A 22,949-nucleotide genomic window follows, 5' to 3' on the forward strand; every position below is an offset into this window, starting at 1 on the left:
AGCTCCGGTGGGAGATCTGCCTGTGCCTCTGCACCCCCACGGGCTGACAGGCACAGCAAACATTGTGTGGGTGACCTGCAACAGGGCAGGCTTGGGCCAGAAGGTTTGGGGTTGTCCCTTCCTGGTGCAGACCACCGTGGAGTTTTGGGCTGTAGTGGTTCCTGCTGAACTGTCTGATGTCTCCCCGAGGATAAGTAAAATGTGCTAACATTTCTCTGAGAAATTTCTTCAATTTTTATTTGAAATCTTGATCATCGTCTGAAATATTTATTTGAAAGTATCTCCCATACAGTTATTTCTCCATGTGCTTAGTAATGGATTATGTGAGGTTTTCCAGGACTGGCAGATGCCAGATTTGGTTGAGGGCAGTGTATTGCTGATGGGGAGTGTCCCCCCTTGTGTTTTGCAGTAATTTTCCTAATGTTTTCATAAATAGATGAGATTTGGGACTTTCCCCAGAATATTTCCCAGTGCTACTAAGTGATACTTGTTTTAAAACCATTTTTCCATTTCCTTCTCAGTTTTATTTTCTACCAGTAACTTTTCATTATACCATGGGCTGATCAGACCTTTCTGGTGTGCTTTTTTCCCATAACTGATGCTTTGTCTTTTTAAATTGTTTTACAGAATTTACAGGAAGATGTAGATAAAATGGATTGCTTCCACAGGAGGCATGATGCCCTCTGTAAGTCTTGACTGGCAGAGATTTCTAGACAGGATTTTTTCTGCAATGCTGGAACAGTGAGGCTGTGGCTGCCAAGTGTCACCTGCAGCAGCCTGTGCTCAGGGCACTGTGCAGGTGTGTAGCCACCCTGTCCTTGTGGTCCTTGTGGAAGGGTGAGCTAATTTGGCAGAGAGAAAGAATTCCATTTGAGAAATGCCTGCCATGAAAGCAAAGATTTGCTCTTCTCTGGCTCTGGCTGAGGGTTTGTGAATAGCCAGTGTTGCTGGTCTGTAGCAGCCACAACTCAGTGGGAAATGGAGAACCTGATTAAAAATAGAAAAGGAAAAGAGAAAAATTTACGTTATCCTGACACCTTTCTTTTTCCATTAGCCTGAATATTCCATACTTAAAATTAAGCAAGGTGCTGAATTGCCATGTGATGTCTGACAGTTTCACTGGCTGCAGGATGCACCCCTGGTGCTGGGAGCTGCCCCTTCACCCCTTCTCCATCCCCCTCTGTGCTGGGGGGCACTGCCTGCCCCTCTCCTTTGCTGAACCATTGTCCTGGCCCTCGTGTGCCACAGCAAATACCTGGTCAAACACCTGCACTGCTGGACCACTCTCTGTGTGTCCCAGTCCAGGGGCTCGTCCCTGTGTGAAGGTGGGTGCCAGGGTGCCAGCCTGTCCCTCAGGGCTCCATGGATTGTGTGATGGAGACAACAAAAAGCCCAGGAACCTCCCACATGGTTATGCCAGGAGTCAGTTCTTTGTGGTGGGGTTTCGTTGTTTTTTTTTTTTGGGGGGGGGGGGGGGGTTGGGGTTTTTTTCCTCTTTTCTAGCCTTTTCTTACTTTTTGTAGAAAATGTTTGAATTGGTTTTTCAAACCCAGACCAATCTGGGATAGTCAAAAACTGCACTCCAACAATTCCGAGTATTCAAATTATAATTATTTCCATCTGTTTGTCTTTGTTTATTTACTTTTTCAAGAAAGCTCCAGTAGTACTCAGAACAGCTTTATTGTGATAGAAATTTCGAGCTTGTGGTGATTTGAAGAATCCTGTGCTGATTCAGTGCAACAAAGCCTTAGAAAGTCTCATTAGGAACACAGGCTGACACCATTTCACGTTTTCTTTCCCTCTTAGGGCTGAGATTACAGCCACCTCCCTGGCTTCTTTCAACCTTTTGTTTAAGTACGGCCTCTTTTAAGGATGGTTTGGTGCCTTCTCTTCCCCGCTCTCTTCCCTGCGTGTGTCTGAGTCTCCGGGTGTTCCCTGTGTGCCCGGGGCAGTAGCAGTGGCAGTGCCATGAGGTCCCTGCAGGAGCAGTGGCAGTGCCATGGGATCCTTGGCAGTGCCATGGGGTCCCTGGTGGGGCAGTGGCAGTGCCGTGGGGTCCCTGGCAGTGCCATGGGGTCCCTGGTGGGGCAGTGGCAGTGCCGTGGGGTCCCTGGCAGGAGCAGTGGCAGTGCCGTGGGGTCCCTGGCAGTGACGTGGGGTCCCTGGCAGGGCAGTGGCAGTGCCATGGGGTCCCTGCAGGAACAGTGACAGTGCCGTGGAGTTCCTATCGGGAGCAGTGGCAGTGCCATGGGGTCCCTGGCGGGGCAGTGGCAGTGCCATGGGGTCCCTGGCAGTGCCATGGGGTCCCTGGCAGGGCAGTGACAGTGCCATGGAGTCCCTATCGGGAGCAGTGGCAGTGCCGTGGGGTCCCTGCAGGAGCAGTGGCAGTGCCGTGGGGTCCCTGGTGATGCCATGGGGTCCCTGGTGGTGCCGGGCTCCTGCCCAGCCTTATCCCGGGCCTGACCCGTGTGGGGCGGGACAGAGGAGCAGGGCTGGTCCCAGGCACGGCCGCAGCCCGGCCCCGCCGCTCCCTGTGCTGAGCCAGCCGTGCACAGACCCAGCCAGGGCAGGGATCCCCCTGACAGCAGCCTCCGCTCTGAGCTCCCTCCCCGTAAACACTTCGTACCGTGGAGGAGGATGAACCTGCCAGGCCTCTGACCTGGAGGGATGTCCCTTGAGAGCAATGTGATAAACTCACCTCAAACCCCCTCCCCGGGAGAGAGAGCCCTTAGATGAGGCAGGGTAAAGTGCCCACAATGCTCTGATAGACTCATGTAGATCCTTTCCAACCCATCGGCTTCTCCCCTTTGGTACCACCCCTGCTTTCCCCCATAAATACCCGAGCTGTTCCCCTGTCCAGAGGGAGCTGCCATCCCTGGTCACCCTTTGCGGGGCTGGACAATAAAGGCTGGAAATTGCTACAGAGCACTGCTGTGTTCCCTGTCCCTGAGTGGGTCTGGGAACACCTTGCAAGGCAGAGCTGAAATCACTGCTCAGAGCTGAGATCACTGCTCAGAGCTGAAACCACTGCTCAGAGCTGAAACCACTGCTCAGAGCTGAGATCCCTGCTCAGAGCTGAGATCCCTGCTCAGAGCTGAAACCACTGCTCAGAGCTGAAATCACTGCTCAGAGCTGAGATCACTGCTCAGAGCTGAGATCACTGCTCAGAGCTGAGATCACTGCTCAGAGCTGAAACCACTGCTCAGAGCTGAAACCAGTGCTGAGAGCTGAGACCACTGCTCGGAGCTGAGATCCCTGCTCGGAGCTGAGATCCCTGCTCAGAGCTGAGATCCCTGCTCAGAGCTGAGACCACTGCTCGGAGCTGAGATCCCTGCTGAGAGCTGAAATCACTGCTCAGAGCTGAAATCACTGCTCAGAGCTGAAATCACTGCTCAGAGCTGAGATCCCTGCTCAGAGCTGAGATCCCTGCTCAGAGCTGAAACCACTGCTCAGAGCTGAAATCACTGCTGAGAGCTGAAACCACTGCTCAGAGCTGAAATCACTGCTCAGAGCTGAAATTACTGCTCAGAGCTGAAATCACTGCTCAGAGCTGAAACCACTGCTCAGAGCTGAGATCCCTGCTCAGAGCTGAAACCACTGCTCAGAGCTGAAATCACTGCTCAGAGCTGAGATCACTGCTCAGAGCTGAAACCACTGCTCAGAGCTGAGATCCCTGCTCAGAGCTGAAACCACTGCTCAGAGCTGAAATCACTGCTCAGAGCTGAAATCACTGCTGAGAGCTGAGATCCCTGCTGAGAGCTGAGCCCTTGCAGCCCCTGGCCGTGCTGAGGCTGCCCAAGCCCCCGCAGGCTGTCTGCAGCGAGAGCTCTCTCTGGAAGCTTGCAGCACTCCATTTCAGGCTAGACACCGCACCAAGCCCATGTCACACAGCAAAGGACACTGCTGTGGTAACCTTTAGAGGGGCTGCAGAAAGTTATAGCCAGCTTCCACTGTTCCATAGTCCCACTTTGGTTGTCTTCCTAGCTCCCCTTAAGAAATAATTTGTATCTTTTTCCCCTTTTTAAAAAAAAACTTTATGATTTTGCTGCCAAGACCTTTCTCATAGTTTTTAGAGAGAAATAGCTTTAAAGATTGATGCATCTCAAATGCTTGCATCATCGCCACATCTGGTATCTCACTCCTAATTTATAAATCATTTTTAAGATCAGAAGCACGTTTCAGCTGCACCAAAAGACTTTCTGTATTAACTGAGCTGACAGAAGTCTTGTCAATTTTTTTTCTAGAGTATATTGAAACTTTAATCCTCTTCATTATCCCTTCTCTTCATCTCTTTTGTTCTGGATTTTATACCTCAAGCTGTCTCTGCCTCAAGGAGTTTTTTGGTGTGAGCAGGCATCACTTCTGCAGGTGTTTGCAGAGGTGGAGCAGCCTGGCTGCACAGGGCACCCACCTTGGTCATGTGGTGTCCAACCAGCAAACAAGTGTGACCGAGCCCCTTGTCACTGCAGCCACTCTGGGGGTAAATGGTCCTGAAGCACTGAAGGAATCAGTAACTCAGACCTCGTGAGGTTGGATAATTTACTTAATTTTTTAAAATTTCCTCAGCTAATGAACTGAAATGTTGGTATTGGTAGTTTCAAATGCAAAAGTATCTCCACTGGCGTTTGTCTGCTGGTCCATGTGATAGTCTTAAACGGCTGAATATGAATATCTTGGGGCACAGTCTGAGTGTGTTCATTCCCTGACACTGCAGTGTAAGAAAACTCAGCTGACAGTAGGTGTAAAGGATGGCAATAGATATTTATACCATTTAAATATAATTTCAGTAATATTTAAAATGTAACACAGGAATTTTGTGCCAGAGCTGACTTGGTTTTTTCTTTTTGGTCACCAGACAAAAAAAAGCCCCACAACCTTACTGGAAAGTGGTGGGAAATGTTTGTAGCCTGTCAGTGACTCAGTTACGACAGCAGCTGCGTGCAAGAGATGACTTGGTGAGCTGCAGTGGCATTTGTTTTCCTGTGAATTTGGGAATCTCCCACAAGGGCAAAGACCCATGGTTCTGACCTGATTCCCTCACATCTTGGATCAAGAAAAAAGCAATACCTTTCATTATTGTAAAGAATTATCTTCCCAGTCCTACTTTATTTATTTTGAAAAGATTTTGACTGTCTATTTCACAATATCAAAGCAAAAAAAAAAATAAAAAAAAAATCTTTATCTCTTCTGAATCCATCCTTTGTAGTTTTCCTGCTGTAGGGGAGAGCCCCTGACCCTCTTGGAGGTCATCTTCCTGCCGGGCAGTGACCCAGTCATGTTTTCCTCTCAGTCCTGGAGCAAGTGATGTGTCCAGTGACAGAATGAAGGGTGCAAGTCAGAAATCTCCACTTCTCACACCCACGTATCATCACACCGACCTCAACAAAATGTGTTGGTTTGGGGTCCTTATCCCTCTTTTATTTGCCTGCAGTATTTTTTTCATAGATGTAAGAATTTCTTTATTTTACCTGTTCTGAAGGCTAATATCAAGTTCAGCTGAAATAAGATCTGACACAAACCTACCTGAGGGTAGGAATAATCTGGTGCTGCAGTAGAGGTTGGACATTTATTGCTCTGTTGGCTTCCTGCAGCAGCCTTGGCATTCATCTCCCTGTACCACGGTGATGGTGCCAAGGGCTAAAGACACAGAGTGAGTGTTAGCAGTGTAGAGCCTGGGACACACAGCCCTGAAACGTGGGGGTTTCTGGCTGTCTGTAGCTCTTGCTCAGACTCAGATCTACAGGGCTGATTTCCTCACCGTGGGTTTAGTGTTGCAGAAGCAGCAGCATTTCACAAGTGCTGTGATTGCATCCTAGGAGGAGAGTAGGGTCAAAGATAACAGTTTGTTTCAGTCAGAGCAAAATAATGGGGTGAGATGAGTGTGGCTGGAATTCTTCCATCTCCCTGACTTTGTGCACGCTGAGGAGCAGCAGTGCTGGCCAGCCTCTGCAGCACGGCTTGCCCCAGCCCCAGCCCTGGGATGCTGATCCCAAAAGCTTTGTTCAGGATCAACAGTTGCTGTGCCCCTGCCTGAACCTCTGCTCAAATCCTCCGTGTTTTGAACAAAATGGGAAAGCAGCTGAGAAGTGGAGGGTTGTGCTCTGGGCTTCCAGGGAAGGAGGAGGGACCCAGCTATGGATGTAAGCAGAGAGAGAGAGAGAGAGAGAGAGAGAGAGAGAGAGAGAGAGAGACCTTGTTAGCACTCGAGGGAGAAACGGGTGGGAACAGAGGAACCTGTGGTCATGTCTGCTTCTTAAAGTTTAATTGCTCCTGCCAACTCCTAGCAAGCTGTAATTCAAAATTCACAACTCAGATCCCCAAATGATTAAAGTAATGGATTTAGGATTTTATTTTTCTGGTTTCTTGGTTATCTGAGGCATGCAAAAGCCATGGGCTAAAGTTAATTTGACTGCTTGCAAGAGCAAGAAGCTTTTCTCTCTTGCCCTGTTTTCTTACAGCAGCCTTGGATCCTTGTGGAGTGCTTTGAAAGCCGAGGGCAGAAGATTATTAGCTGATGTTAATGGGGAGTCAGAAGTATGAATGGTGTCTTGGCAACAGCTCAGCGGTGTGAGATGAGTATCTCAGTGCTGCAGGGTATCTGATTAAATGGGGGAGTTATTAAATGGGAGGTGATAACAGGGTCCTGCTTAAGAGTGCCTGTGAGTCACAGACTGAGTTCTGAATACCCCCAGTCATGGACAAATCTCCAGTATTAAAAATCCTGGTACAGAGATTACTGCTTGCTTGGTTTTCCTTGCACTGTATCTGCCCCTTAGGAAGGAAGCCTCCACCTTTCATCTTCAGAAAGTAGTATGGGGTTCATGTAGATCTGAGGGATCCTCATTTGGTTTTTACTAATGTTTAGTCCATATTAATTGCCCTCACTTTATTGTTATAACAATAGAAATCCAATGTGTTTTGTCTGTGATTTTGTTAACAAGCACATGTAGTTTTGGCACTTGTTTTTAAAGCTGGATTAGAACCTCTCCTAAGTTTAGTCCAACAGAAATGGCCCCAGAAATCTACATTACCTGTGTGTAATTGGCTACATTACTTTCCCTTATTAATGAAAACGATGGCAGCTGGAATCAGGAGTGTGCCCTGGCCCGGGCAGCCCCCTTGCCTGGGTGCCATGGCAATCTCCTCTCCCGAGCATCGCTCGTGGCCATGGCAACCCGGGCCGAGGGGAGGCCGGCCGGGGATGGATGTGCAGCTCACTCCTGCTGGAGTCACTGCTCTCACAGAGCTGCTGCAGTCTGTGCCACTGGCCTGGCACGTGGATTTTTCCATGTGATAATGAACCCATGTGGTTGTAACTTGACCAGTTCTGAAATGAAAGGTTGAGTAAAATAAGAGAAATTAGATGAAAATGCTGATGAATTAGGGGGCAAGGCATAAGCTCACTTTGCTCATAAGATTTCTAATATCTTTAATTTAGCAAAATGTCTGCTTTCCTGAGCTAATTTACAGCAAGGCACGGGGCAATTTATTGGAAGAGTCTGAGCACTGGGTGCCCAAAATAATGTCTGTGTTTCCTTTTCTATCCTTTTTGAGTTTTGTCAGACCCTGAAACCAGTCATGGAGGGCTGGATAAAAAGACATGAACCAAACACCAAAAAACCTAAAAAGACAGCTTGGTGTTTTAGTGATGACCTAAACTTCCCACACTGAGATTTCCAGTGATGAGACAGGATCTATCACAACTCCCACCCGTAGGAAACCTGTTGTGGTTTGTTGAATACCAAAGAGAGTCCAGAAGAGTTGTGTTTGAGAGGGACCCAATGGCAGAGATGTACCAGAGACCAGCAAACATTAAACTGGGAGAACTGGAGGTGGCTGCCAAGGGGCAGATTTGTAGGAACACAAATGTGGTGTTCTAGGGCATGGTGAGGAGGTGACCAACCCTTGTTGCTGTTGACATCACTGGGATATGAGGTGATGAGGCCATTTACAGAGCTGAGCTGGTAGGAATCTTCTCTAGAAAAGGATTTAGGTGTTAAACCCAAAGGGCAGAATATGATTCACCTTACAGAAAAACAAACCAACACAGTGACTTCAGTGGGGAATGATCTCTGTGTGGGTTTGATGTCCTGTGGAATTGAACAGTTCCCAGGCCGTGCCTGTGCTGGTTGAGTGCCTGTAATAAAAGAGATGCTTTCTTTCCTTAAAATGAAGTGTAGTGGGTGTCTGTGAAGGAGCACAGGAGGCTGTGACCTTCCTCCCAGGAACTTTTGGGATCCTGTAATGTCTGTCAGCTCAGCCCTGCCTTCTGAGAGAGCTACAGGAGCCAGTGGGGCTGCAGCAGAGGCAGGGCAGAGCCTGCTGATCCTGGAGGTAAGTGGTGTGGTATCCTCAGGGATTTCTAATCTGTGTCTGTTTGAGTGACTCTGCAGCTGCTTTTCATCCTTCACATAACTGGAAGGGATTAATTTTGCTTTATTCACCCCGACATCATGAGGGACTCCAGAACAAGATGGTTCTGCCCTTGTCATTTCAAACTTGCACCCTGGCACAGCTCATCACTGGCAATCTTAAGTTCTGTTCTGTAGTAATCTTCAGATCCTGATATTAAAAAAAAAAAAAAAAAAAGACTTTATAATAGACCAAAACATTGGTTGGAGTTTATTTTTTCTTTTAGTTCTTGAGTTTAGGAAAAAAATGACATATTTTGACTTGTTGGTTGGTTCAGCAGCAAATCATAAAGCTTAATTGTCAAAACTCCTTAATCCCAAACAACTGGCTTTTAAATTTTTTTTTTGTGTTTGTTTTATGGTTCTTTTTTTGCTTATGCTGCTAGCTAATCCTAACGCTGTTAATTCTGCATCCACTCTTTCATTTAAATCTGTTATTTACAAATGCAAATGAATTCAGATTAATATTTTCTTGATCTGAGCTCCAATCCTAATAGGCTATACCAGGCAATGAGGACCTGGGTAGGGAATCTTCCAGAATAGATTCACCCCTCTCTGCTTTTGAATGAGGAACTATTTAAAAGAAAAAGTCTGACTAAAGCATGAGTGAAGTTTCAGGAAAAGGAGGAGAGTTAGGGGCTGGAAACACAGACTATGGCTGGAAGCATTCCTGGAATGTGCCTTGCACCCAGTGCTGGTGGTGTGGAGATCAAGGTGCTGAGCTGCACCCCCAGGGAAATGTGGCAAAGAGAATTTATCTTTGGGGAGAAGGAAGGGACTGCTTTGGGCAACTCCTTCTTGAGGGGAGGTATTGGGAAAGCACTTGGAACCCTGCAGAGCTGAGTGTCTTCACAAACCTACGGGATGTGATTGCTATTTCAGGGCTCAGAAAAACGTGAGGTATTTTACTCCAGAAAAACACAGTCCTGCCCCAGCACAAACAGAGCAATTTGGTTTGATGTGACACGTAGTGTTTATAGCCAGTAATGTCAGAGAAAAGACACAGAAGGTATGGACAAGTATAAGGATATGGTACTGAGTGCACATCAGTATTTTTCATGGTATTTTAGTGTTATTTACAATATTTTTTCTATCTCACTTCCCACTCTACTACTGTTAGATAGTAGGTTGATTTTAGAGGGGTTTTAAGGAGATGATTTGGCAACCTGTTTTTTGAAGGACTGATGGTGAAAATGAGATAATTTGGGAGAAATCAAAGGCGAGGGACAAGAGTCACAGAGGGAGAAGGTGGTGGGATGTTTAACTCAGAAGGTGGGAAGCCCAGAAAGGAAGGCAAGGACCACATGGGTCCCAGTATTCAAAGCTATGGCTTCCAGTGGAAGGATTTTGTATATGAGGGGAGGCTGTGTCCTCGTGCCTCTGTACTCCACAGAGCACGAAGCTGAGCCCGAGGGACACAGGGACACAGCCAAATCCTGCGAGGGGCCTGGAGGGAGCAAACCTCTCCAGGGCTTTGGCTGAGCTGCACTGAATGGCTGGGCAGGGTGGAGGTCAAACCCTCGCAGAGGGAGGGCTGGGCTGCTGGGGATATGGATGGATGGTGCAGAGAGGATCTGGGGTAGGGAAAGGGAGCAGACAGCTGGAAAACCGGCAGGGTTGATGCTTGGTGTGCATGCCCTGCCAGGATGGGAGCAGTCAGGGCATGCTGGGGCTGGGTGAGAGAGCAGCGGTTCAGAAACACAACACAAGAGTTCCACTGCCCATATTGGTGTGAAAATGGGTAGCAGCATGTTAAACCCTCATCATTCTTTCAGGAGCCTTCCCGAAGAAAGCAGCTAATGGTTCCCTTGCCTGCAGTGCAGCACAAGGGGAGCACAGACCCTGCAGTGCTGAGCCTTTGTGTCTGCCAGAGCTCTGTTTCTCTTCCCTAAGTGGATCATTTATGTGAGCCACCGCCACACATCAAGAATTATATTGCAAATAATGTAGCACTTATGTTGCTTTCAGGAACTCCTTTAACACTTCAGTTTAAGAATTGGTTGGTACTCAGTGACGCTGGAGCATTGAAATGCTCATGAAAGAGCCAGGAAATGTTGTAAATAAGGCTACACAAAATCCTTTAGTTATATGACTCAAAGGAATATTTATTCATTCTATGTGTTTAGATTTTTTTTTCTTTTTTGCATTTCCTGTCTGCAACAGGAATGATTTTTTTTCTTCAAACACACTGCATTTCCAGAGCTCGTTGGGAAAGCACAAGGTCTCCTGTATCTGCACAGAACTCCCCACTTCCTGTCACTTCCTAGTTTCAACTGAAATACCAACCTCATATGAAAAGAAAGACCACACAAGACCACATGTTGTTTACTTTGGGCTGATTATTCACATGTTACAAGCAGCCAAGAGAGGAAGAGTGTTTTTCCCTAAATTCTAAATGCACAATTCCATCAAAGCAATGGTTGTCTTTGCTTTAACAAAATTTTTTCATGTCTGCCCAGTGAGATATAAAGGATTGCATTTGAAAAAGACATCCCCTCTGGTTTTATTTATCATTTTTAAGTAAACCACCTCTGCCTAGAGTAGGCATTTTTATGCTGCTAAATTTCTTTTCTTTGTTTTCATTTTTAAGGATCCATTTGGGAATTCAGTTTGGGTTCCTTTGCTCAGCCTTGTCGCACTGTTGGTGTGTGCTGTCTCCCCTGTTTCTGTTCCCCACGGGCACAGGGGCAGTTTTCCGTGGGTGGTGTGGGCACAGACCCAGCATGGACTATGGCAGTGCTTCCCAAGGCTGCACTCCTGGTTCAGTTTGATGCCACCTGCAAACCCCTGGGAGTTCCTGATCTGCAGTGATTTCCCCTGAAAGCAGTGATAGGGGAGATGTCAGCAGGGCTTCCCTTGGGCTTTTGCAGGTCTCTTGGAACTCTTTGCAAACACCTTTCATGCAGGAGGTGTGGGAGGGTTTGGGGGGCTGTTACATTAGCCAAGGTCCTGGCAGTAGAGGATTAGATTATTCAAACTCCATTGGTTGTCCACGCCAGGCTGGATTAGGAGTGCTTGTGTTAACTGAAGGAAATAAAGGTTTCCTAACAGTTAAGAAGAAAGAAATCCTGTCCTGTTAGAGCTGGCATGATGCTGCATTGCCTACAACCCATTCTTTACATTGTGCATTTAGGGAGCCTTTTCCTGCACACTCACAGCTGTGGCTATGAGCACTAATACCAAAATACTGAAACACAGGAACAAATCCGAGCCTCAGGTTTCAGAAATACTGAAACACAGGAACAAATCCGAGCCTCAGGTTTCAGAAATCACAGCTTACTGCTTCCCTCCTCTGCCTTGCAGAATCCCTCCCTTTGGAGAGGATGCATGTGCTGTTGCTGCCTCTTTTTTATTCCTTCTGTCCTCCTTGCTATACACCTGCTCATCCTATTGGTGCTCTTTACACCCCAGATTGCTATTTTGTTCCTTTTGTTGTGTTTCCAAAGTGGAGTTTTGGAACAAGAATACAAATAGTTGTTCTGAGTGTTTTAAAAAGTGAATGCTCTAAAAAGTGAATACAGTCAACAGATGCCAAGATGTAATAGATCAAACTGAAGTGCTATCTTAGTTGCTTCAGCTTGAAAGGGGACTGCTGTAGAGAACAGCAGTGATGTAATCTAAGCTGTATTTGAAATCCCATGAAGATTCAGGTCAACAGGGTTGAGAGCTGAAATTAATGGATGTTTGCTGTAACAGCTACAGTCAAATGTGGAGGATTCACAACAAAAACTCAGAGGGAGTGCCACAAACACACATGATCGGAGTGACTGATGTAGAAAAGTGAATATCAGAGGGAGAGGGCTCAGCATCTGGTATTCATGTGAAAATGAAAATCTCACAAGCGCTGAAGGTCACAGTGACCTGGGACATTACACTGACATGGCTGTGAAACAAGGATAGGCTGCTTCTCTCTTTGTGAACTAATTTTGTGGGATTGGAAGAAATAACAATGAAAAAAAAGTGGGTGCTTCCTCTAAAGCCTTGCAAGTGCTTTTCCTTTGGCTGGGCTGGATGTGTGCTACTGTGACAGCACTCTCTGTTCCTTTCATCTCTGCCCCACACTTATTTCTGGGAGAGGAGAGTGAATCTCCCCCTGCACGTGTTTGCTGCCCTCGGGAGGATGGAAGATCATTATGACACTCGGGCTGTAGTTTTTACTGTATGATGTGAGTTCCTAAAGGGGTAGAATTGTTTTTGTAGTAAATGCCATGATGATCTCCCTCTCTGTTTCCAATCTCTTTTGAATGCTGCATGTTCAAGAGCAGTGTTAGAACTTGGTATGAAGTACCCCTTAGTACGGGCAGGTACTTTAATCCTAAAGCAGAAAAACAGACAGAGACCATGCTGGAAGCTGGACTGGTACCCTGCCTTGTACCAGTAGTTGTATTCCTAACACTCACTAAAATCCTGCTGGATTCAGTGGGAGCTCTGGGCATGTCTGAGGCAGAACTTGCATTATTAAATGTTGGCATCTTTACCTTTTCTTGATGTATGAAAATTAAACCCACAATGCTGTGGTTTAGTAGGACTAAGCAAGAGCTGTCTCCTTGATTTCAGAGTCTGTGGTTTCCCTCATGATTAAACTTTTGTCTGTTTGTTTTTCTTCTCAAGTTCTTTGGAGTGTGACCAACTTTGAGAACTGTTACACCTCCAAACCTGAGCAAGTGAAGTCACTGCATGTGTGAACCTTGCCCTGTTTGTTTCATGAGAGAGGATCCTGCTCCTCTGTTCTCCTTGGCTTCCAAATATCATTTCTTTCTAAAAAGCTCAAGGCAAAAGGAGCCATGCTGGGCTTCTCCACAGCCTGCAGAACCGAGGAGGAAGAGATTACCTGGGGAGAGACATGAACTTGTGTAAGTGGCAACAGGGAATGTGTGGCTGCTGCTCCTCAGAAAGGCAGCAGAGCCTCAGCTGATGTGAACCCATTCTAACAAAACATTTCCTGGCACAAGGAATTAGTGCATGCTTCCCTATTTGATCTCTGGTTGTGTTTAACTGGACAGCTAGATGCTTATCAGTGTCTCCGTAAGCTTTTTACCTTACGCTGGGTAAGCATCTCAACTTTTCCAATGATCTTTAATTTATGATCTGTGCTTAGGTGAGGGTTCAAGTTGAGCACTTGAATATTTTCAGTGCTTTTGTCCCCTTTGTTTCTTGTGCTTAGCAATTACTGGCATTGTTGAATTTCTCTTGTCGTAGAAAGTCTTAAAATTAACAAAAAAAACCCCAAAACAAACAAACAAACAAACAAAACCCCAAAAAAACCCAACCAAACAAAAAACCCCACCAAAAACAACAACAACAACAACAAAACAAAAACAAAAACAAAAAACCTGGGCTCTTCATGCTGCATACAGAGGAATTTTTCAAAAGCCCTATACATATTGATACATATCCCTTTATCTACAATTTGTAGTTGAAAAACCTTCAATAATGTAAATCAAAGTGCTAATTCTGAGCAGATTGGAGCTAGAAGCTGTTCAGGGAGAATGAATGGACCTAAACAAGGACCCTTCCATAGCTGGGAGAGCAAGAACTCTCTCTTTGCTGAAGAGAAAGAATTGTGTGTTTGGATTTGTCAGTGATTTTCTCCTAAACACTGCTAATCACATTTAAAGGCTCTTGATTTATTTGTTTTCACTGACATCCAGAATTTAGTCTTTTGCTTGCTGTTTTGGATAAAAATAGAAGCAAATAATGTTGAATATAGTTGAGCCATACAGAGCAGCTGAATCTACTATTTGGCTCCAAAAGCAAAGTAAGCTGTGAGTTAATTTTGTCTTTAAAGTGATGCATCCAACAGATAATTATATTTGGGGGAAGAAAAAGTAAAGGAAAAAGGAAAAAAAGTATTTTCAAATCAAGCATCACTACATTCACTATGTCACATTAAAAGAAAAGGGTAAGGTGATGGGAAAGATAGAATTCATTTTATTGCATGGAAATTAATGTTAATAAAGTAACTTTGTAACCTGTCAGCTACAGGAAGCTGAATTGAGGCTGTGATGACTTTGAACTCAGATTCTCATATTAACCACTGAAAAGTTGTTAATTTTTTTAATGTAATTTCTTGTTATTGGTACCATTACCTGTTTCCACTCTGTTTGCAGCCACTCCTAGCTTTCTGAAATTCAGTTTAGTGGTTGAAATGGAATGCGTCTCCAAAACTCCAAGACTCTCACAACACATGCCTTACAGTAAATGCTAAATTTAGTCTGAACTGTTATTACAGATATCATTGAGGTTTTCTGTTGCTTGTCATCTCTCAGGATCTGAAACCAATTTGCCTTTACAGTTCTTTGTTGTGTGCTTGGAGAGCAATTGCACACTCCAGATGTGGCTTCTGGGAAATTTCTTACCACTGCTAGAGCTGAGACTGAGTGCAGGTGGTCACCTTGGCTGTGAGATGCTACTAACCCCTGTATTTGCTTCTGTTCATTAAAATATTTTTTGCTGCCCTTTGTGCAGAGAAGGCCTGAGAAATTTCAAGTTTCATGAATATGGATCTGCTATAAAGGTTAAATAAAATTTGAATTAAAGCAAACTAAACTCTGAAGTCAGAGAGAAGGCCGATGCATGCCTCTTCTGGAGTTATATCTGCATGTTTTCCCCAGTAAAGAGTGTAAGGTAACAAGGCAGAGCTGTAGCATTTGACTAAGTTTTTTATAGTTAATAACAGATCAGACCATTATTCCCACTTGGCATCCAGATGGTGGCACAGTATATTATGGATGACACTGAGGAAATTGCCATCATCCTCTAGAAATTGCTTGTGTCAAGTTTATGAAGAATGTCATCTATTTCTGCAGTATGAAAAATAAGGGAGAGTGGTGGAAAATGACACTGAACTTAAGGCCATGTGGGAGTGGCTCAGCTGCCAACCCATTCCTGGTGCTTCTGGACACAGTGGTTGTTGCTTTTTTGGGTGGTGACCATGCTGTGCCTCCCAGCACAAGAAATTTGTAGGTATTATTAGATTAATTTCACTAAAGTGGCTGAACTGATGAGGCATAGAAGCACTAAGAACACCTAGTGAAGCTCATAAATTTCATACTGTTAGTACACTTAAGCACGTGGCTTGTGCTACTTCTGCCCCTCACTGCCTGCTCTGGGAATGAGTGCATTGCTGCTTTTGAACTAGCTTTTATTCCAACACACTCACAGGCTTCACTGAGTCCCACAGAACTTGAAAGGAGCAGGTGCTGATGTTTGTTTTAGGAGAGGCACTGCCAGTAACTTTAGGGGGCTTTGGCTCAGGTCCTCACTGAGGTGTGAATTTTGCAGCAGGACTGAAAGTCAGTCAGTATGGCAGGTCCTTAAATGCAAGACCAGATCAGGACCACAAACATCTATTTTATCATGTCTTCCTTTATGGTGTCAAAAGCAGCTCCAGCTTTAACTGAAATAATATAAGGGAGTGAAATATATTGATCATCTTTTTGATCACCATTGGTTAGTTGTCCTTTGTCAACTGTAGTGTCTGGAAGGTCTAAATCAAAAATAAGTTCATACTTGCATGGCAAAACTCTCCCTCCCTTTTTCCCCTAGCAGTAAATTACCACACATTACTTCCATTAAATATGCATGTGCAGGAAGAAAAAAACCCAACTCCTCTGTCCTTCCTATTTCTCTTCTTTTTTTTCAGATGATATCTCTAAAAAAGCACATACTCAGATACTCTTTAGGATGGCACTGTCAGCAAACACTCATCAAACAGACTGAGCTTCCATAGGAGCTGGCCTTTTCACAATTGTTTGGTGTCTTTAGTCTTATTAACTCACTAACTGGGGCAAGAAAGATAAATGCAGCATCAGACCATGGATTATGCCCATAATGAAGGGTTAGGCATACATTTTCCGAGGCAGCCTGCAGAGTCATCTGAGTCTCTAAGGAGGTTTCATGTTGTCTTCATAATAGATTCTGTCTTTGTTCAGTTTTCTGACTGTCCTCAAATTTTTATTTGGAGAAAGGGCTCACATTATAAGATCCCTTAAGCCATGTTGTGCATTCCTGCCCCGTGGGATGCCTCAAGCCTCAAAGTTTGCGTCCTTTGGTGACGGAGGTTGCTGCCACAAAAGGCTCTCTCGGAGACAGGGACCTTGAGAAAAAAAATCTGGCATCAACAAGTATGTTGTGACCTTCTCATTGTTGGAGTGCCTGGCTGCTGCTCTGCTTTATTGGCCTGAACATTTTCCAAAGGGGGAATATGGAAGGTGGTAGCAACACTGTGAGGATTGTTCTTAAACATTACAGCCTTGTGTGACATGGGTGCAAAGAAGGTGAAGAGGAACACATGAGAGGCAATTGCTGAAAGCATAAGAGATGTGGAAGTGAAATTTCAGGAAAAATTCCCTGAAGTTTGAGGAAAAGAATTGATCTGAAAGGAAGGAAGGAAGGAAGGAAGGGACATCAAAAAAGAAGTAGCTAGTAAGCTTAAAAAAAGATTTCATATTAAGCAAGCTTTTTGCTGTGATCAATGGCTTTACAATATAATTTGCAGCAAATATAATTTTGAAACATAACTAAAACTCCAATTTTTAATTTTCTAGGTCTTGTTTTTAGACAAAAATATAGTTTCTACAGAGTACAGCTTCAGAAGCTGACTGATGGCATCGATAAGCAAGTGGCATATGTTTTTCAGGTGGTTATTCCCCAGTGTCTTGCTATCCCTCCTCTTCATGTCTATAGAAGGCTCAGAAATTCCTTGCAGACCTTTTTAAAATTAAACTGTTTTTAAGAACCATGGGCTGACAGATGGAGAAGAGATGTCATCAGCTAGCCAAAGTAAACATAGTTGCAAAGATTTTTTTTCAATAACTGGAGAATTATGCAATCCAGTCATCTTTCGGTTAAACTTCTGGGCAATTGCATAAATCTGTGGATGTACCTGAGCAGTCTTCCTGTGTTCCTGTTGGGTGCTCCAGTTCTTCTTGGTAATTTTGTATAGGGCTTTACCTACATGAAGAATCTGAGGGTTTGGAGCAAATAAAGGATTCTGTTTGCACATTCAGGTGCCTACAGAGGAGCTGGGCTGCCCCTGCTCTGCCAGCTTACTGCTGGGAGCTGGGGGGTGTCCGTGCCTCTGGATGTGCCTTTGTGTCCAGGTGAGTGGTGACACTGATGACAGGCTTTAGCTGGTCTTGTTCCCAGGATCAGGCAACTCCCAAGAGGGTTTCATGGGCAGAGAGAAAGGATTTCTCCTTGGGCTGAGCCAATTTTCATTGACCCAAAAATGCAAGGCACTCCCTCACGAGTCTGTTAAAGTCCTGCACGAGGTGTTGCTAAAGTCTAACACATTGTCTTTAATTTTTCAAGCCCCAAATTTCCAGAGCTGAATGGGGAGGGCAGATATCACATGGAGCTGAGAAAGCTGTGAAGTAAATATTCCCTAAAGTTAACTAGAAAACCCAGAGACTTGCTCTGGGTTCTGCTTTAGCCTATGGTTGATATGCTCTTGTTGCCTGCTTGGTAATTTGTCGGGAACAGGGAAGAAGAATTCAGACTTGGCAAGCTGGTGTTGCAGACAGATTTTGTCAGATGAAATCCCGCTAGACGTTAGTCCAACATCAACAGCTCCTGAGCTATCACATGGGAATGCACAGAGAGATAAAACCAACATCCTAAAGGGAGGATCCTCTATTTTAAGGTGCAGAGAGGGCAATCTGGCTAATGTAATTTTTTCCTTTCTGTAGTTGTTCAGAGAAATGATGGAAAATGCTGGTTCCAACACAGATACAACTCTGTCTTTTCTTGAGTGCTCAACTACATCTAAAGTTGCTTAACTTCTCTCTCTTGCCTTTTCCTACATGTGAGGAGAAGTTAATCCTATCTGCCTTTACCTCAGAGGGATTGTAAGGGCAGAGTTTAGAAAAGAATTTGCTGTCTATGCAAAGAATCCACAAGTGACTGCAGGGAAAAAAACCCCAGACCTATCATTGGGAAACTCCAGCACCAGTCTACTGCTTTCTGGAAGTGGAGTGTTCTGTTACATAAACATCCTTGAAGCTTTGCAGAAGGGGTGACATTCACATGTGGGCCCTGACTAATTGGGCTTTGTGTGTGAAGAACGGGGATGGAGAGTATAAGGAAATGAAATCCCTAAGGTGCAAGCTGGGCCTCCTTCTTCCCATGGCCTGGGCTGTTGCTTACGTGTTGGAAAGGGGTCTCAGAGCCTCCTGTACCACTGAGCTGATGACTGGGAACTCTGTGGGCCCTGCAGCCCGGGCTGCATCCTAGCTGCCCTCCCCAGTGTCCTGCTCAGCCCAGCAGTGTCACTCAGAGAGCACCCCTCTGCCCAGGAACTGGAACATCCCCTTGGACTTCCATCGTCATTAACTCAGTGGCCCTGGCCTCTGCTTAGGCATAATATCATGCACAGAGCTGATTAACTCTTAGCTGCTTCTGCAGAGGCAGAAGGCAGCTACAAACTTCAGAAGCTCCAAATTTCTCCCTGGAGGAATCTGTGCTCTTCCACTGATTATGTGGAGAACCTAGATCCCACGGTTGCTGCTTTGATGCCCAAAGTTAGGCAGCACAGCACCTGTCCACCCAAAACTCACTCAAAACTCAGGGCCCAGTTCTCCCCAATCCCTCACCTTGCAGCAAAGTGGAGCTGCACCTCGAGTTGTAAGTCACCACTTTGTTCTGCACACATTTTCTAAAGCTTTGTCACTAGTCCTGACCAAAGAAAAGAACTTGCTTCCTCCTCCATCTCTTTAGGGAAGACTGTATATAGCAGACCTGTAAATAACTTGGTAGTGTTGAATATAAAATTCACATGTATATTTTTCTATATGTTTTGACAAACACCAAATAACAATTGCAGGTTTTCCGTTTCGTGAAGCAGTTCTCAGGGTAAGAGGTCAGATTTAGCAACTGGGAAGTTAAAGGAGCAGATTCACAAGCTGAGAGAGCCAGTGTGGAACTGGTTAGGAAAGAGTAAAATCTGAATTCCCAACTCTTTTTCTTTTCACAGCTGTTAAGAGTTCAGTGGGTTGAACTGCAATCCTTCAAGTTCATCTGTTGACTCCAACACAAAACTATTATAAACTGTGCCTCTAAAACACGTGATGAAACATTTCTTGAGAGCTATTTATTCCAACTGCAGCAGAGGAAAGTTTTCAGAACACCCGGCATTTGGTAGAGGAAAGGTCTCTTGAGCTTTGCAAAAGGAGGAATTATTTGCATACCAGCGTAAGTTGCTTTTTGATTATTTTTTTCCTGCATCACTGAACAAAATAATACTTCTAACTTTCCTCCACCATGGAAACATGATCAAGTAGCTCAAAACTATGTTTAAGTGCCTAGCAGAGAATTAATTTCTATATAGGTTTTATCTTTCTTTAATCATATGGTTTGGGGGGTTTATAATTCAGCATTGAATCCAAGATAATTTAACATTATGTGTTTTCTTTCCTTTAATGTTTTCTGTATCTGAATAAGAGTTCATTCAGTTACAATACTAATGCAGGAGTATAATATATTGAGAGCTTCAATCAGGTATGGGGTTTGGAAGCTTGCAATTATGAGAGTTTGGGGTGACCTTTTTCCAGGTGCTTCTTTTACATCTTTGCTCTGAATTTTGATCTTACATATCCATTTACATTCTCCTCTAGGCTTTAGCTGTGGTAAAACACTTTCCATGCTGAAGATGGACCATGCAAATGTGACCCAAGCTATGCTTGATGCTGAATCCCCCAGCACAGAGAAGAACAACAGCAACGAGTATTTTTACATTCTGATTGTCATGTCTTTCTATGGGATCTTCCTGATAGGAATAATGCTTGGCTACATGAAATCCAAAAGAAAGGAGAAGTCATCCCATTTGCTTCTGCTCTACAAAGACGAGGAGAGAGAATGGGGGGAAGCTGTAAAGCCTCTGCCAGCGGTGGCAGGGCTGAAATCCGTGCAGATCCCCATGATGTTGAACATGCTGCAGGAGAGCATGGTGCCCTCCCTGTCCTGCGCCATCTGCTCCATGGAAGGCAGCAGCGTCAGCTCCGAGTCCTCCTCCCCAGACGTGCACTTCACCATCCAGGAGGAAGTGCTGGACACTGAACTGGGGGAAGTGTCAGAAACGCCCCTCAACGAGAGCGCCGAGGGCTCTGTGGAAAACATCCACAAGGACTCCTAGCACTCGCAGGGCTCCCCTGACCAGCAGCTGCCAAAGCGTGAGTGGAGCTCCCTCGAAGAACTTGTGGCTCTGCTTTTCTGCTCTCCAATGAACTCTGAACAGGTATCTGTGCTCCTGGGCCCAAGGTGTTCCTGAGAGCTGGCAGGACAAGGAAGCAGTGGTACCCAACTTCAAAGTGTAACTTGCACATAACTGAGTTGCTTAATTTTAATTTTTTCATTATTATTTCTTACTATGAAAGCTAAGAACATGGTGAATATATATGTATTTTCTAACAAGGTAAATATTACTGGCATGTCTCTGCATATTTCAGAATTCTGTAAATATCTCAGAAGTGTTTGGGGAAGTTACCCTCAGACAAGTGCCTGGTTCTTAAAAATGATGGGTAATGCTCATTCACACAAAGCTGTGATAGACTAGAAATACTTACTGTGTTTTTCTTATGACAAATCACAGCCAACAGCACATTTGCTCAATGAGGCCTTGACAGCTGAAAATTTGTTGATGCTGTACTTGAAAGGAGATTGCAGCATGGCTGGAGACTGACTTTAGGTACAGAAAGAATGAAAGCCAAGGCAGAAGAAAAGAGGCACTGAGCTCCTGTGCAGTTTGTAAAGCCTGCTCCAGACCCATGACACTTACCTGTCTCTGTTTAAGTTACACCTGGGTCAGGTTCACCACCTTCTGCTGCAATCCAGCCTGTGACTGAGTTATGAACTGGAAAGGTGGTTTAGTTGTTTTGCTTTTGTATTTTTTAAAGGTGTGTACATTTGGTCACTAGAGGTAAAGATCTGTGAGTTAAAGGAGAGGTTTAGAGATCTTTGTTACAGGCTGTAAGATGTAGAAAGGCTCAGATGTTTGCTCTGTTACACCTTCTTGAAAAATGGGTGGAATTCTGAATGGAATTTACCTAGCAAAGGTGAATTCCTGGCCCCAGTGAAATCATCAGCTGAGTCAGGGACTGGCACAAGATTTTGTGCTTCTCTATTGGAGTTCAGTAAAATTGTACCCAGTTACATCATTAAAGAATCTAGACTTTTTGCTCTATTTAAGCCAGTGTAGGTAGGCATTGTGTTACATCATTTTTTAAATCAGCTTGCATGTGACACATGCATTTCTATGAAGCTATTAGTAACTAGTTTTCCAAACCACCACAGACTTCCCCCTCCCCCAATTTAATGGTACTGTGACATTTTTCAAATGCTCATGAAATGTGTTGCTAAATTATTGCACTTTTAGAAGAAGTAAAAATTAATACAAAGAAGAAAATTAATATTTCAATCATACCTTATATTTTATAATAACTTATTACAGTGTTTTGATTAGTTTTGAAGCATGAGGGCTGAAGAGCCGGAATCTAAAGCATTGCACAGCAAAATATTTGCAAAATGTCTCCATGTATTTCCTGCACTAAAATAGCTCTGTGATTTATCCACTGGCATTAGAGCTTGAGAGCTTGAAAAACATGAACGCTGAGCAGCAGAAATGAGCTGAAGCCAGAGCGTGCTGTGTGCTGCTGCTGGGCAGGGCTCAAAGGGTTAATGGGATGCAGGAATCAGAGGGTTAATGGGATGCAGGAATCAGAGGGTTAATGGATGCAGGGATCAGGGATCGCTGTCTCTCTCTAAGCACAGCAGAACAAAGGCTCCACTGTGCTCGCAAAGGGCCCGATTGGGGCAGACTGAAGGCAGCGGGAGTTTTTCCATCGGCTTCACTGAACTTTGGATCAGACCATATAAAGCTTTTTGGTAGATTTACTCTAAAAGGGGCTGTTTTAAGTTTGAAAGGAGCCAAATTAAGTTTGGCACTTTGCCTGGAATCACTTGAATCCTGAAACTTTCCAAATGAGACTGACATGTGCAAGTTGTCACATTTTCCATTGCTTTCTCCTTCGTCCTTTACTTTTGGTATAAATGTATGTGTATCTGTAAAAAACTGATGTATATAATTCCTAACATCGAGTTGTATATAATTGTCTCATGTATTTAAAGTTTACTGTTTCTACTGGCACTAATTTTATTTAAATAAAGAAACACATTTCCTGGAAAAGTCTCCATGTTCATTCTACGTACTACGTCAAATAGATTTCCAGCAACAAGAGTGGGCACGATTCCTGCAGAATCCTTTCCTTAGCCTCTTTTTGAAGTGATTCCTTGAGCTTTACAGTACTGCAGCACTGTGGGCTGGCTGCAGGGCTGAGCCAGGTGCTCCAAGCCCACCTTTGGTCCCTGTTGGCTGTTGGGCAGCACACTCAGGTCATGAGTGTGTGCCAGCAGGGCCACAGGGACACCCAAAGATCTGAGGGTGCTGGGGAGGCTGGCAAAACTGCTATGGAAACTTCTGCTGCTTATTCAGCCTCTGGACATGTTTGCATTTTGAGTTTCAGTTAGATTTGCATTGTAGCA

The 22,949-nt window shown here is 44.7% G+C and overlaps 1 protein-coding gene across 1 annotated transcript; it reads left to right on the forward strand.

Moving 5' to 3' along the window:
- The first annotated feature begins 19,451 nt into the window (after nt 1-19,451).
- KCNE4 (potassium voltage-gated channel subfamily E regulatory subunit 4) lies at nt 19,452-22,587 on the forward strand. Its single transcript, XM_063407952.1, has 2 exons — nt 19,452-19,604; nt 20,027-22,587. The coding sequence occupies exon 2, from the start codon at nt 20,053-20,055 to the stop codon at nt 20,542-20,544; it is 492 nt and encodes a 163-aa protein (XP_063264022.1). The 5' UTR covers nt 19,452-19,604; nt 20,027-20,052; the 3' UTR covers nt 20,545-22,587.
- The last annotated feature ends 362 nt before the right edge of the window (nt 22,588-22,949 follow it).

Source organism: Prinia subflava, chromosome 11 (assembly GCF_021018805.1).
Source record: "Prinia subflava isolate CZ2003 ecotype Zambia chromosome 11, Cam_Psub_1.2, whole genome shotgun sequence".
Classification (NCBI taxonomy): Eukaryota; Metazoa; Chordata; class Aves; order Passeriformes; family Cisticolidae; genus Prinia; species Prinia subflava.

Coding starts and splice junctions, on each gene's coding strand:
- KCNE4 (XM_063407952.1), top strand. CDS start 20,053: ATGCTGAAGATGGACCATGCAAATGTGACCCAAGCTATGCTTGATGCT.